The sequence below is a fragment of the Eumetopias jubatus genome, unplaced genomic scaffold (assembly GCF_037043125.1).
Source record: "Eumetopias jubatus isolate StellerSeaLion01/CBP00866 unplaced genomic scaffold, mEumJub1_p1.0 scaffold_3, whole genome shotgun sequence".
Lineage (NCBI taxonomy): Eukaryota > Metazoa > Chordata > Mammalia > Carnivora > Otariidae > Eumetopias > Eumetopias jubatus.
Genome location: NW_028274809.1, coordinates 134,043,096 through 134,059,724, shown reverse-complemented (window position 1 = coordinate 134,059,724; position 16,629 = coordinate 134,043,096). Strand labels below are relative to the sequence as shown.

The following is a 16,629-nucleotide window of genomic DNA, read 5'->3' as shown; positions in this document are numbered from 1 at the left end:
TGTCAGGCCCTTTGCTTGAGTTGCCTGTGGACACACAGTATCTCCACTGACCCTCCCTGTAAGTCTTATTTGACAGTGAGAGTCTGGAGGCTGCGCCCAAAGTTCCACAGTGAGTGAATGGTGAAGCTGAGCTACTGATGGAGCTTGCCTGACTCTGAAGCCCACACTCTTACCTTTTTTGTCCTACTGTTTGTGTGGCCCTGCATTTCCAATGGGCTGCACCTCTCTGCATCTTATTCTCAAGAAGTGTGTGTCCTACTATTGGTCTTAATATTTTGATTTTAGATGAAAATTGATTCCCTTGGCAATTTTTTTCTTTTAGGTTATTATGGTACATTCTTTTGTTTTTTTTCCAGTGTAGTGTCCTCTTATTTTTGTATGTATAGTTGAGTAAAAACAGCGATATAATGCAATTAACATTCCCAAATGGTGGGACAGAAACTTTTCTGACTTTAAGCTCCAATTCAGTGTTCCCCTGCTGTGGGCATACAACTCCAAAGCATCTGAGTTTCGTCATTAAAACAAATAAAACTAGGACTAGGGGCCTGTTTATGATTGAAGGTAATTCAGGCAGTCTTTGATTTGCAGAAATCTACCTTAAAACACCTTGCACATGTAGATGGTAGAGGACTCCTGCCATTCTGGAAATAGTGGACAGCTTTGGCCACACTGAGTTTATCAGCTGTCACGGTTTTTGATTGGCTTTAACAAAAGAGAAGGAGTGGATGGATGGACCATAGATTTTTTTTTTTTTTAAAGAAGGTGAAGGGATGTTAGAGATTATTTAGACAGATCTCAGTTTAAAAGTGAAGAACTGTGGTCTCAGAGAGTAGATGAGTTACCCAAGGTCACCCATCCTAGCTAGGCCACGTCTTCCGCTCTGAATCCAGTGTTTGTACCAGTCTCTAAATATAAGGGTTTGGGCACGGCTATATTGCCATGTAGGGCCTCGCCATAAAGTAAGCTTTCCTTTTTTTTAGATCTTTAGTTCAGGAGGCTACCAGAAGAGGCAAACGAATAATGTGTTGGCTTCCTTGTTTCCCTTTGTCTATTCATGACTTATTGGATAATTACTAACCTAGAACCAAGAACACATTTTAAGAAGGGCCCGGTGATAACTTTCAGTTCTATGTTGGTAGTGTAAATCTCTCAGTGAAGACTTTGAGATTATGTGCTCCAGGAAGCAGTCACTTTAATGCTTAGGCAAATTATTATCTTAGTTTGGAGGCAGAAGGAAAGAAAAAAAGAAGCAAATGAATGTCCCAGGAACAAACCTGAGATAGTGCTTTTGGTAGTCTATATCCCCGTATGATTATCCCATATATTAAGTTTGATTATCCTCTAGTATTCTACATAAAATACTGAATTAAAAAACAGGGCTTTAAAACAGATTTTGACTTCTATAACTGCATCTCATTGATACTGCGGCTTCACTGTAGTACTGAGGGTCCACGTGCTTTAGAATTAATGATTATACCTTCTACTGAGCTTAGTTTTTTACATTTTTGAAGGCATTTTTATTAGTTTGAGAGTATATATAATGTTCAGGACTCTTATAAAGCAAGTACTTGACAGAGACATATCATATATTATGTCTCTTAAATGAATATATTCATTACTGTTCATTAATTATATTTATTCTTTATGGAAACGCCTAGAAAAGATTAGCCTTTAAAAGGCATGAATATGTCATGTTATTGCAGCTGATTTTGAGCTTTATTTGTATTCAAAGGCCTCAACTAAGAAAAAGACCCTGAATTTTTAACTGTCATTTGGTGGGCGTCTGCTGTATTCTGCCATCTCATATCTTTGATATCACCCTCTGTCATATCTCATCCATGAAACCGCCCACTGCTCTAACCAGAGATATCAGCATCCCCATTTTACAAATGAGGAAAGGGAGGCTAAGAGCTTAAGTGAGTCTCTAAGGCCAGATAGAGCCAGAATTTTAACTCTGGTCAGTTTGACTATAAAACTATCATAGCTGTTACTAATTTTTTTTCCTTGCACTCTCCATTCTGTTTCTTTCAGAGGATTATATTCGTTATGCACATGGTCTGATATCTGATTATATCCCTAAAGAATTAAGTGATGACTTATCAAAATATTTAAAGTAAGTATCATTCATCTTTAGCCACAATTAGGAAGTACCTTGGTGCTTCTTGGTTTCCCAGCAATAGGGTCCTTAATGACTTTATCACATCACTGTTTTTGATAAATTATTCTTGAGTTACCTCCTAGACTCTATGGTTTGAAGGTGATTTTTAATAGACACTGATTTATTGAAACAAATTGAATCGGTGGATACTGATTGCAGAAACTGGTGAGTATTAGGACTGGAATTATGGGTTGGTATGATTTTAGAGTGTTAACATTATACTATTTTATCTCCAGTTAGACTTCACTAATGTGGTTTTTTGTGATCATTTTAAGAGAAATAAAGATTGGAAGAAAACAAGAGATGGCATGTAGAATATTTTTTTAAAGATTTTTTTTTTTTTTTAATTTGAGAGAGAGAGAGCAAGAGCAGGGGATGGGGGAGGTGGAGGGGAGGGATAGAGGCAGAGGGAGAAGCAGACTCCCCGCTGAGCAAGGATCCCAATGAGGACCCTGGGGTCATGACCAGAGCCAAAGGCAGACGCTTCAATGACTGAGCCACCCAGGCGCCCTTAGGATATTTTTGAAAGTTACATTTAAAGGTTTTGTACCATTTTCACTGTCATTAGATGTTTGCCAAGTACCTTTATTATGCCCAGCACTTGGAACTGAAAGGATCAAGCACAATCTGTGTCTGAGGGTAGAAAATGGGTTTAAGAATGATTTGCTCTGTGTTATTATATCCTTCATAAAGATATTTAATATAATGTAAAGACTTTACCTTAGGCTGAAAAGAATGTGTTTCTTTTCTAGATTTTAGCAACGATTGTTAAGATTTTATGGGTATGATAATAGCTTTTCACCATTCTTGTAATAGCTTTCTCCTCTGATACATGAAGATAAAGTGACTTAAGAGATACATAGTTGCTGTTTTTAGCAAATTGCATAGGTCCTACTTTAAAAAACAATTAGTGAAAAAAGAAAAACAATTAGTGGAAACTGGTTTCTATAGTAGTTAAAGTGTCTTGAAAGCCTGCTTTAAATTGATAACCCTATCTTTCTGTTTAATATTTCCCTGGGTTTTTCAGTGCCTCTTTGTCTCATTCGAGACCTATGTCTTTGTACTCCTGTTATTTTTTAGATTCTTTTTTCCTCAGAAGTGATTAGCTTTTGGTTAAAGGTTCCGGGAGGAAGATATGTCATTTAAACTTCTCTTTAATTGAAGAAAAGTCAAGTTTGTCTGACTCTTTGTCAACAGTTAAAATAATTTTCACTTTTAAATATATGCTGGATTCCACTCTATGTTAACTAAGTTGTATTTAAATTAAAAATATATATATACTGGATTCATCATTTATGAAGGAAAAAATACTACAATGCCAAAATGTAAATTTATAGAGGCTAAAGAAAAGCAGCTCCATTGCAACAAATAAGTTCTAATTTACTTTTTAGTTCAGACAATTCCAATGCGAAGAAAATGTAGATTTCTTCATTTAGAGAAATGTCATTCTTTACACTGAGGTGATAGTCCAGGAGGACACATGGAGGTGAAGCTAGTCCATGAAAGTAGCACTTGCTAAGTCCTTAGTTGGCCCAGTCTTTCTGTTTGCTTGTCTATGAAAAACCATGACTATGATTCTTGTTTTTTATTCCATAGGCTTCCGGAACCTTCAGCGTCATTGCCAAACCCTCCATCAAAGGTAAGGAGCTGTGACTAAGATATCTTTGGGGGGCTTGGAAAAATAGTACATTTTTACCACATAGGTTTACTGTGCTCTAGTCCATTTTAAAGCATACTAAATCCTCCTTGGGTGGAGTGATGTTATGTGGATTAAAGATTGTAATGAGCTCTCCATCAGTAATTTTTATTTTTGTAGATTTTACCTGAATGATAAAAACAGTGCTGTGAAAACCAGATAAGAGTTGGTTGTAGCCAGATACCTACCTAAAAGTCTCATAGATGTATAATTAAAATTCAGCCTTCTTAAGATAGCCAGGTCCTACAATTAACTTTATTAAACATCAGGAATACTCAACGTATAACTAAAACTCATTTGGCCAGATCTAATTGTTACTGGCACAGAGGTGAACAGAGCATGATTTTCGCAACACAAAGAATCCCTTTGAGCAAGGATAGCCAAACTTTTTTTTTTTTTCTGTGCTTGGAATGATCAACGCAACTTGTGTATTGCAAAAACCCCTTCCTCTTCCAGATGTTCTCAAACTGCCACCCACAGCTCCTCGGCTTCCTGGGCTGCAGCTTGTTTTTGTCTCCCAGATACAGAGAGTTAGAGAAGCCAGCCATAAACCACACCTGATGGCAAACCGTGGCGTCCCTCAGTCCAGCCCTGATCTCAGACAAGTGAGCACTGCTCAGAGACAGGGAAATAAACCAACTCGTCAGTGAGGTCATTCTCTTGCCAACAGAATAATGGATGCCTTGAGAATGGAAAGTGGATGTTAAAGAACTTTCCTCTTTCCCTGCCTTCAAGGTGGCCAACATGCTCGGGATTTTTTTTGTTTCATGTCCTGTTTGGAGGTTGGGGTGGCTCCAGAAGCACTCATTACTTTGACTTAAGGACAGAAAATTTCAAGTGCATCAACCTGAGCTGTGGGCCATTTTCAGCAGGCTGTCAAAGGAGGGCGATCCTTTTCCCTCAGGAGGAATAGCGCTGGGCAGAGGTCAGTTGCCATAAGACCCAAGGTCATTCTAGGTCAGACCCACACTTCTTCCAGTCTAGTAGTTCATCTCTGACAGTAGCTGTAGGGGATAGAGGCATGATTGCCTTGCTGGAACTAAGGCGATGGGCATGTGTTCCTCTCTTACTTTTCTGCTTCCAAAAACAAAAGCATCTTTCTTTCTCCCAAATATCTGTCTTCCTTAGGAACTTAGAGATCATTCATGAATGAAGGTTTTGGCCTTTGATACCATCCGGGATAATGCATTTCCTACGTTTACTTTTAACCCGGTTTTCTGTTTGCCTATGTTAATTTCCAAACTTTAAATCATTTGTGATGTCATCGTGTATGATGTAGATCAGGGGTCGGCAGGCTTATCCTGCAAAGGCCAGCTCGTGACTGTTTGAGGCCTCACAAGGCAGATGGTGTCTGTCACAACTCCTCAGCTCTGCTGTGGTAGCTCAGAGACCGCCACAGACGATTCATAAACGGATGCGGGCGGCTGTGTTCCAGCAAAACTTCATTTATAAAAACAGGCGGCCAGCAGGGCTGGGCCCGCAGGCAGTTTGCCAAGCCCTGATTTGGATCTCACAATCCTGTTTCTCCTAAATCTCGGCCTCATCTCCTGGATTGTTTAGTTGCTGTTGGAGGTGTCCCGTTCTATTATGTCTTGCTGGGGCTCTAGTGTGTGGAGTGCAAACTGCACTGGATGATGTACCATGCTCTAAACAAGCTTAGGATCACATCTTCTGCTAGCCTTCTTGTATGTGTCCCAGGTTTGATTGATTTTTACAGTAATACGGTCGATGATTTTCAGGAAATCCGTTCCAGTGGTTATTAGGTATCTTTGTGTCTGTCTGTAATGATAGTATAAAGCCTGTCGTCCTTAATGTGTTTTGCATTATTTTCTTACTATCACATTTGCCTGTGTCGAAGCTCAGTTTCCAACCCTTGCCCCCTTCCATCGTTGGAATTTATCTCCGTCAGCTGGCAGAACTGAGTGCAGTCAGTGGATTGGAGGTACTCTTGAGTTCCTTCTTGCAGATCATCTGTAAGAATAAGACCCATCCTAGCATTAATTCCTGTGGTACTCTGCTGTTTGTTCTTCTCTTTCCAGAACTGTACCCATTCAGTCATAGCCTTTGTTACTGTCTTTCTGAGCCCTTTTTCTGTTTGTTCTGAAACATCCCCCCACATCTGTAGCGATTTGGTCTTTTTTTTTTTTTTTTTTTTTAAGTAGGCAGAGCCCAAAGCGGGCCTTAAACACACAACCCTGAGATAGAGACTTCTGAGCTGAGCTAAGAGTCGGACCCTTAACCGTCTGAGCCACCCAGGCTCCCCTGTTTGGTCTTTTAAATAACAATTCAAATAAGTGTAACAGTTATGATTCTTTCAAACATATTCAGCATGTGCTGTGAGTAACTAGAAAAAGTTCAGTGCAGAGACCCACCACAATAATTTTCTTTTTTATGAGCACTAATTACTGGTGTCCTGTTTGATAGGAGCCATTAAAACACCTGAGCAAGTCCATCATCTTATTAAACACTGTATATTTATAAAGAAGCACTTTTCATCTTAAGCTCTTGTCTTGAACATTTTTTCATTGACTTCCCAGCAAAGAGTGAATATGCCCAAGTGTTTATAAGGACACCTAAAGTAGGATATTTTGCCTCAGAGGAGAGCAAACCATCTTATAACTTTAAGCTTTTTGCAATTTGAGACAATTATAGCCTGAACCGTTATTACCTGTGAGTTCCACTTTCCTGGTTAAAGATACTTTTCTAGTAAAAATGTGCATCACCTAAATGCCCTTTACTGATCTTAATTTTTAAGTAGAAACATATTCTTAAGAAAATTGCTCATATGTATACTTTGCTGGTAGTAGTTCGTTCGTGATAACCTAGTCTTTTTCTTTTGAAGATTCATTTGCTAGGGATTACTGGGTGACCAAGAGAAGGTGTTGCCACATGATGTTATGTATTTCCAGGATGCCCCCCTGTTTTTTTACAGTGAAGAATTTCAAGACACGTTGTTTTATGCCCGTGGTTTTTATACATGTGCCGTGGCATCTTTTGACACTAACTCTACGGCTCTCTGTTTAGCAAACGCTGGGGTAGGAAGAGGGAAGCTGGGAATAAATCTGCATTTCGAGGGGAAAACCCACATTGGGTCTTTCAACCCGGTGTCTCCACAAAGAACTTGAAGATCTGCAAAAATCCAAGTCGTGGTCACGTGCAGTCAGTTCTCTGTGTTAAATATCAAGACTTACCTGCCCTGTTATGTGCCTTTTACGTAGTAAATGTGTCACAATTCCTTCCATAATGTGAACATTAAAGCCACAGTCTAGCTCTTGACAAGGTTCCCACGTTCACTGGTGCAGAATGCTCATGTGAAAGGTAAAAACATGAAGTAAAGGTGGACTTAGTTATATTGGGCCTCATGGAAAGAGCACTTGTACAGAAATGGAGCTCTCACGCCTTGTCCTCTGCTAGGTGGGCTTAAGTCATTTGTTTAATCTCTCTGTGCTTCCTTCTCCTTCTGGCTGCTTGCCTTGCAAGGTTGTCCTTGTGTGGACAAAATGAGGTAGTTGAAAGGAGGTAAGAACATGAAGCTATACAAAAATGGTAATAACAGAATAATGTGCCTTATTCCTAAATGGACATTACACCCCCAGCCCAGAAGGTGAATGAAGTGGGGGTTCTAGCTGGATACCTGGCCCCTTAAAGGAAATTCTTGTCTTTGACTTCTGTGCCTGCCTTCACCCCCTTACACTGTCCTGGAAGTCAGCAGTCGCCTAGATGCCTCCCAGTCCTGGTACATACAAAATATGTGATCAGTATCACTAGACTGCCCAACAGGCTGGGTCATGGACTCACCCTATCATATACCCCCATCACCGAGGCTGCTTCTCAGAGGGTATATGTGGCTTCCTTCTCCCAGATAATTGGCAAAATGCAGAGTAAGCCCCCTTTGCAGGGTCTGCTGTTCCATTTGGCCTTGATGCAGGTCCAAATTGACCCCACTGTTTTTTAAAAAATGGATTGCTGTGTCGAAGTGACATTTGACATCACTTCACTGCTCTAACATTGCAGAAAGTAAAGTTATCTGATGAGCCTGTAGAAGCAAAAGAAGATTACACTAAGTTTAACAGGAAAGATTGGAAGACTGAAAAGGTATGTGTGTCCAGCCGTAGTAGTATATTCCTGGATTCAGTAGATGATCCTGCATGAGGACATCCAGGAATGATTTCATGCTTGATGGTGATTTTTAACCATGAAAGATTATTAACTTGCATTTCTGTGACTCAGTAATTCAAAATTGTGAATGACAATGAATATGTCAAGCCAGGAAGACTTTTTATGAATCAAGGCAAGGCAATATACTTAGCAAGAGCATGCCTACACTTTGCCGTCTATATTTAGAGTGGGGGCATGAGGGCACAGAGGGAGGGAGCCTCCACAGGTCATTTTTTGTCAACTCTACTGCCTGGAAGCTTCCCAGAATTTATGATGATGACAATAATTATTAATAACCCTACCATTCAGCAATCACCCTGGCAAATATTTTCATAACCTTTCTTACAAAGTTTTATATGATACATACATTATAAATACATACATAGCTTTTAAAATTGGCATTTTAATATATTTATAGTTTGGGGTTCTATCCTCTTCATTTAGCACTATATTGTGAAAATGTTCTCATGTCATTAGGCATTCTTTGACAAATTATTAATGCTTTCATGATATTCAGTCATTTGTGTTATTTTATTTCACCATATGGGATATAATCTATTTAGTCATTCCCCTATTTTTGGACACATAGGTTACTTCTGCTTTTTTCATTCTTTGTTTTAATGAAGTGATAAACATTTATAGTCTGTATCTCTATTTCTTTAGACACAATTTAGAACTAAGAATAAGGGCTTAGAAAACATGAGCTCTTTCCATGATTATTGAGGGAATATATATATGCGTGTGTGTACATGATTGTGATTTTATCATATATATTATATCATACATAATAATATGTGATTTTATCATATATATGATATACATCATATATAATCATATATATGATTGATTATATGTGTGTGTGTATGTATATGTGTGTGTGTATATATACACACACACATATATATAAAATGCTTTCCAAAAATGTAGAAATTTGAATTCCCAACCATTATTGCTGCAAGATTGCTCATCTTGCTTTCTTGACAACACTGAATATTATTTTTATTCTTGCAAATTTTTTTTCAAAGATTTTATTTATTTATTTGAGAGAGTGAGAATGAGAGAGAGAGAGAGAGCACATGAGAGGGGGGAGGGTCAGAGGGAGAAGCAGACTCCCCGCTGAGCAGGGAGCCCAATGCGGGACTCGATCCCAGGACTCCAGGATCATGACCTGAGCCGAAGGCAGTCGCTTAACCAACTGAGCCACCCAGGCGCCCTATTCTTGAAAATTTTTGACTGTCTAATTAGGGTACATTTCTTTGGTGAGAAAGGTTAGTTGTTTTTCCAAATGCTTATTGCCCATTTGCATTTTTGGAAATTGTCAGTTCATGCCCCTTGCCTGTTTTTTATATTGGGATAGTAGTGTTTTTCTTGTTGATTTTTAAGAGCTTATTCTAGATTAGGAATTATTAACACTTCACGACACATAGGGTACAAATGATTTTCTAATTTGTGTTTAGCCTTTTCGTTCGATTTTTTAAAGTTTTAAGTTTTTCTGAGGATTAAATGTAGGAATTGTTTTTCCTTGTGACTTTCTCATTATTTTTATGCTTGCCCATCCCAAGATAAACTCACTTCCTCTTAGATTTTAACATTTACCCCCCCTTAGCATTTAATGTTTTTTATAAATTTTATTCTTTGATCTATATGTAATTTATCTGGGCATGTGATGTCAGGGAATAAATCCCAGTTGAGATTTGGCAAGATAGCTAGTTATCTCTATGGCTTCTGTAAGCAGGGATGTTTTTGAGTTTCTCTGGGAGGACTAATTCTGCCCCACCCTTGTAACTGCTGCTTTTTGTTGTATCTACTTGGGCACAGCCCCAGGGAAATAAGGGGTTGGACCAGGATGTCAGTTAAATACAGGGGATAACTTGTCTCAAAGAGACTGTCACTTTTCACCATCCAGTCAAAAAACAAGCCTCCTAAAATGTAAGTGACAGAATGTGAGAAGCAAGATTTCAGGGATCATATACCGTGCCCTTAAAAGGTTCTTTGGCAGTGACTGTCTCACAGTTCTCAGGGAGACAGATCATTTCTTTTCCTTTGCTGAGTCCCATCATGTTTGCTTCTGCTGGAGAAGCTGAGATGCGCTGAAGTAGAATCAGCTGCTGTTTACCTTCTAGGAGTGATGGTTCCAGAACGTGGCACAAAACCAAACCAAAGCAAAACAAACAAACAGAGAAAACAGTGACCAGGAAGAGAGAGGAATTTCAAAGGCAGTTACGTGAAGTCAGCTTTTTGAAAAGTATTTCTTTGTTGGACGAAAACGGGGGCAGTTATCCTGCTGGCCCCGGATGCTCTACAGTACAGGTTATTTTCTGAATATATTGGTGTTGTCCTTGGTTTCCCATAGAGCCTATGAATAAAATGCAACAGTCCATTGTGGTGAATTATTCATCACGCAGTAATACTAGGCTGGAATTCCTCCTCTGACAATCACTTCCTGAGTCAGCTCCTTTATTGGTGTTATTGTACTTAATACATCCTCCAGAATTACTCCCCCAAAGTGAACCATGGTTGTAACATTCCACTCCTTAGAAGGCGGCGATTTTTTCTCCTGCCTCTTTTACCAGATTTTGTGTCTTAGATCTGAATTCTGAGTGGAAATCAGAATTAAAACAAAAATAATAATAATGTCTCCCTTATGAAACATGTTAGCAGAAAATACTTCTCTTCATGAACCTTGAGACAAGCATGGACTTGTTTGATTTGCATTTACGATTTATAAAGGTTACATTTGTAACAATTTTTCTCTTATTTTCCTTAACAGAAAAATAGCAAAATGACTGCAGCTCAGAAGGCTTTGGCTAAAGTTGACAAGAGTGGAATGAAAAGTATTGATTCCTTTTTTGCTACAAAAAATAAAAAAAAAATCGGAAAGATCTGAAACTTTGAAAATGAAATCTAGCAAAAATATTTGCCTGTTACATGTTCCATTTTTGTCCTTCCCCCACACCACTGTGCTTCCTGACCCTTAATTACCAAAAAAAAAAAAAAAAAAAACGAGGGCAATGTGCAGAGTCGAACATTTCTTCGTATTTGATTTTTGTGTTTTTGAACAAAATGTGGGAAAGTCATTGTGTAACTTTCATGGCCCGTGTGGCCTTCAGACTCTTGTTTGACATCCTGAAAAGTAATCAAGTGAATAGAGTTAACCTCTAGCTAGCATCCCAGTTTCCTCAATAAACTGACATGTGACAGTATTTGAGCGTACGCCTGTTCTTCTATGCCATTCTGCCACATGGTAGCAACAGCACTGTGGTTTCCAGCGTACGGACAGAAATCCGATTACAGCGATCAGAGAAACCACTACTTTTTAAAAGCCTTGAGCTTTTGGTAAATCTTTTGTTGAATATTTTCTGTTCTATGAATCTGCGTTTGTTGCAGAAAATAGAGAAAGGTATTAAATTAAAATTATAATCTCCAACTTGACATTACCCGGAGATCCTATGGCACATGTTCTTATAATAATAATTTTTTTAAGGAATTATAATAGTAATTGTATCATCTTCTTTCTTGGCAACATCATTTTGTGAGCATTTTCCCAGGCTACTAAAGCAGGCTTCATAAATATGCTTTTTTAATGATGGTCATTTTTAATTCTTTGGATATGTGATCATTTAATGACCATGACCCTATTTTGGACATTTAGATGGCTTACAAATGTTCACTGTTTGAAGAATCAGATTACAAGTAAATGTTTGTTCGTATCTTTTATTGCTCCCTTAGAATGGATTTTAGATGTGGGCTTCCCAGTTTATAACTGAATTTTCCAAATTCATATTTGTGGGAAGATCTTTCACAGAAAGTATACAGAATCTTGCACTGGAACACAGAGTGGTCTCAGTTCTTCTCTTATTCACTGCCACCTTGTGAGCTTTGAATGTTAGCTTTGCAAATAAGTGGGGAAAAAAGGCGTTTTATTGTGGTTTTAATTCACATTTCCCTGATTAATAATATTGAACATTTTTTCACATTTACATGACCATTCATCATCTTATAGAGCATTATCTGTGTATGTCCTCTGTTAAATTGTGGGAGTGTTGGTATTTTTCTTATGGACTCTAAAGATACTCTGTGACTTAAACACATTAATTTTTGTCCATTGTAAGCTTTTTGTTGGTCTATAAACTTTAATTTTGTGCATGATTTTTTTTGTCATGGAGATGTTTTGGGTTTTTATGTAGACATATATATATATAAATGGTAACATACCACTATATAGAGAGAGACATATATATCTATATATAAACTTCTCCTTTACATTGATGTTATACTTAGAAAGATGCTTCCCTTTGTGGGAAAGTTAACCAGTCACTTCTTTTCTTCTAATTTTTTAATAACTAATTTTTTGTTTTATATTAGTACTTAAATCATCTGCAGAATTTGTATTTAAATATGCTGTGAGATAAAGCTCTAATTTGTTTTCTCACCTGTCGATTTTTCCATTAGATCTGTACAATTATTTTGTCAGGTTCTAAGAGTAAGTTCCAAGGGGATTTTTTATTGAGATTTTGTTAGACACATAAATTATTCAGAGGAAAACAGACATGTTTGTAAAATTCCTTTTTGTTATTCAGGAATATAGTATTTCTCTATATTTGCTAAAATCCTAAGCATACCTTTCACTAACATTTGCTTCTTCATCTTCATATAGGTACTTCTTTTTAGGCATATTTCTAGGTATTTTTGTTGCTATTAATGAAATCTATTTTTTAGATCTTCTAACTGGCTATTTTGTGGTAAAATTTTACATTTTTATATATTTACCTTTTAAATAACCAATTTACTGAACTATTAATTTTTTATTATATTCATATTGGGGTTTGATGCATAAGTTATAATAATCTTCAAAAAAAAATTGTGTTCCATTCTAGTAGTTATACCTCTTTTATATCTTTTATATCCTGGGTGAGATATATCTTTTATAACATGGGTGAGAATACCTGGAACAGTGTTGAAGAGTATTAATAGTAGTCAATCGGTCTGATTTGTGATTTGATTAATGTACATTACCATTAATTCTGACACTAGCTGTTGTTGCTATGATAAAGAATATCTATTTTTGATATTTCCTTTCATACTTAGTTTCCTTAAAGTTTTAATTAGTAATTGGTGTTGGTTGGTATCAAATATGTTTCTGACAGCTCTTGAGATGATGAGGGAGTCTTTATCACTGTTGAACTGTATTTGAGTTCCTACAATAACCCTTACCTGACATTATATAAAGAATACCACAGTGTATGCTTCTGGGTTAGCCATGTGAAATCTAGTTGTTAATTAGTTTTTCTGGGCTTTTACTTAGAATTTTCGCATCTGTATTCAAAAGCAATATTAGGTTTCAGTGTTAGAATTATGCTACCTTCCCATCTTGACCAGTGTTCTAGAAGGAATAATTTTGAGCTGGAATATTCTATTATTGGACCATATTAAAGAAAACGGTAAAACTTTCTAGCACTGAGACTTCTTTTTCGTTATTGTTAGTCTTCAATCTGGAAGAATTTCTCACCTGGTCTTTGTCTTACTTGACCTTGACATTACTGAAGAGTACAGGCCAATTACTCAGTAGAATGGTCACTTTGAGTTTGCCTAATGTTTCCTCTTGATTAGATTCGAGCGATACCTATGGGCACCCACAGAGGTAACAATGTGTCTTTCTCAGTGCACCATCTCAAGAGTAATAGTGTGACCCACTACCGGTGATGTTCACTTTGATTAAGGTGGTGGTAACCTTTGATACAGGTTTATCCACTGCAGAGTTACTACTGTTTTCTTTGTAATTAATAGGCAATTTGTGGGAAATACTCTTGGACTTTTAGGTATACTATTCTTCATCAAACATTCACCCACAAGGTTTAGAATCGACTGGTGATTTTTCTAACTCCTTCACTTCTTCTGTATCTATTTCTTTTATATTAGGCTGGCATTTTTTTTAGGAAGAATAGCTTTCCTGTCTCTACTTATTTATTCATTTATGAACTTATATCAGTATGGACTTGTAGATTTTGTATTTTGTCCAGTGGGTTTCTTCTTCTGTGACAGGGTATTCCAGGCTCTTGTACTCTTTCTGCCCAGGCTGTGAATCAACCTTTCTCCTAAAAAGCCAGAGTTCCTGTTCATGGAGAGTGATATTTAGAAACCAAAATCTAGGCACAAGATGTGCTCATTGCTTCTGTCGATCAATGTGTGTGGTTTTTGTAGATTTCTCTCCTATTCCCAGTTCACCGAGAGTTTTGTCAGAAATGGATATGAATTTTGTCACATATTTTGTCCTCATTTATTGAGATGATCATGTAGTTTTCCTTTAATAATGGTTTATCTTTTAATATCTGAAGTATAATGATTGCTTTTTGAAAGTTAAAATAACATGACATTCCTGGGATAAACCCTACTTGGTCTATAGTGTATTATTCTTTTCATATACAGTATTGTGTTTTACTTCCTAATATTTTGTTAAGGATTTTTGTTATCTCTGTTCACGAAGGATGTTGGTCTGTGGTTTTCCTTACTTGTAATAATTCTGTCTAGTTTTGGTATCAGAGCATAACTGACCTCAGAAAATGAATTGAGAAATATCTTCTCATCACCTATTTTCTGGAAGAGTTTATATGAGATTAGTAATTGTTTCTTCCTTTTATATTGGACAGAATTCAACAAATGAAGCCATTTGGGCCTGGAATTTTCTTTCTAGGAAAGTTTTTAATTACTGATTCAATTTCTATAATAGATATAGAGCTATTCTAATTTTCTTTTGCATGTGTGTGTGCCAGTTTTAGTAATTTATGTCTTTTAAGAAATGTGTTTTGTCGGTGTTGTCAAATTTATTGGCATAACTTGTTTCTCATATTTGTATTATCTTTTTTATATCTGTGGATCTGTAGTCATTTTCTTTTTTCATACCTGATTGATCATGTGTATCTTTTTTGTTTTCTTGGTTAATCCAGCTAAAAATTTTTTAACTTCTTTGATCCTGTCAGAGAATCATTGTCTTGTGGCTCGTGTTATTTCTGATGAGACATCTGTGATAATTTTTTTATTTCTTCTACTTTATATTAAACGGTGTCCCCTTTCCTCCCTGGCTTCTTTTAAGATTTTTTTTCTTTATTAGTTTTCAGCAAGTTGATTATGATGTGTTGATGTGGTTTTCTTTGTGTTAACTTGTTTGTGGGTCTGTTGAGCTTCTTGAATCTTTGAGTTTGTCATTTTCATCAAATTTGGAAAATTTCTGGCCAGTGTTTCTTTAAATATTTTTCTGCTTTTTTCTGCTCACCCCCTCAGCTTCTAGGACTTCATTTACATGTATGTTAGACCACTTGATAATAGCCGACCTGTCCTTTCACTGAGTTTCTAGGTTTTGTTTTGTTTTATGTTCATGTTAGACAGTTTTCTTGTTATATTTTCAAGTCTACTTTGTCCTGTAGTGTTTCATCTTCCATTAACCTCAGCTAGTGAATTTTTATTTCAAAATGGGAATTTTCAGTTCTAGATGTTCTATTTGGTTCTTTTTTATGTCTTTCCATTTCTCTCACTGTGTTTTCTTTAAATACTTCATTACTGTCCCTGTCTACTGGTTGCATCATCTCTGTCACTTGTGGGTCTCTTCCTTTCTTTTTTTTTTTTATTTTTTATCTTGAAATAATTTTAGACATACAGAAAAGTTGCAAAAACAGTAGAGGTTACTTACACTTTTCACCCAGCGTTCTCTAATGTTAACACCTGACATAACCAAAGTGTAATTACCAAGCCCAGGAAATTTACAATAATGCAACACTATTAACCAATCTACCACCTTACTTGAGTTTCACCTGTTTTTACATTAATGTTGTTTTTCTATTCCAGAATCCAGTCCATCATTACACATTGTATTTAGTTGTCATATCTCTTCTGTTTTTTCTAATATTTGAGTCTCTCAGTCTTCCTTTGTCTTTCAATGGCCTTGACCCTTTTGAGAATACTGGTCAGCTATTTTGTAAAAATGCCCCTCAATTTTTGAAACTATGCTAATATCCTGTTTCTCATGTGATCATTTCATAATACTAATACTGATTCTAATAACAACACACACTGTATAGCATTTAAATAGTACTGTTCTGAGCACTTTGCTGTATGTATAAGTCCTTTAATCCCCACAACAGCCAGAGTCGCAGGGCAGGGTGCCCTAGCAGTCAGGATAGGGACAGCCAACCCAAACAGCTGGCTTAAATCCCTCGGCCCTTCGCTTCTCTTTACTTACATTATTATCTTTGTGATGAATGTGCTGATTTGGGGTAAGCTTCAAAAAATTTCTGCAAACTATAAAACCACTTAGGTACACACACAAGAGCCTCCATCGTTTTTGTCAAACCATACATATTTCTGAAACAGATCTCGGATTGCCAACATTCTTTTCTTTTTTATGTCTGGTTTATCTTCAATTTAAATTTTCCCTGTACTCTGGCTCTCAGGCTCTCTCATCTTTCAAGGTTTGTACTTCTCTGGTTCTGCACTCCCAAAGAGATTCTCCTCCATCAGGTTTAATGTGGATGTCAAGTGGAATTGTGTTTTGTTAGTTTGGGTGTGTTTCTTAGTGTGCTACAACCCATTCCCAGGATCATATTTCTCTTATTAGGAGACTTAG

General features: G+C 36.9%; 1 protein-coding gene across 4 annotated transcripts in view; it reads left to right on the top strand.

Moving 5' to 3' along the window:
* RNASEH2B (ribonuclease H2 subunit B) overlaps positions 1-16,629 on the top strand; it is a 70,098-nt gene that overhangs the window by 49,570 nt on the left and 3,899 nt on the right. The window contains exons 8-11 of one of the 4 annotated variants that reach the window (XM_028105852.2): positions 2,032-2,113; positions 3,755-3,797; positions 7,869-7,949; positions 10,783-10,982. In XM_028105852.2, the coding sequence (XP_027961653.1) occupies positions 2,032-2,113; positions 3,755-3,797; positions 7,869-7,949; positions 10,783-10,899 (323 nt within the window). In that variant the 3' untranslated portion in view covers positions 10,900-10,982. Of the gene's footprint in view, positions 1-2,031; positions 2,114-3,754; positions 3,798-7,868; positions 7,950-10,782; positions 10,983-16,629 lie in introns of those variants that run through there. The other 3 variants (XM_028105869.2, XM_028105859.2, XM_028105881.2) reach the window with 3 other exon arrangements.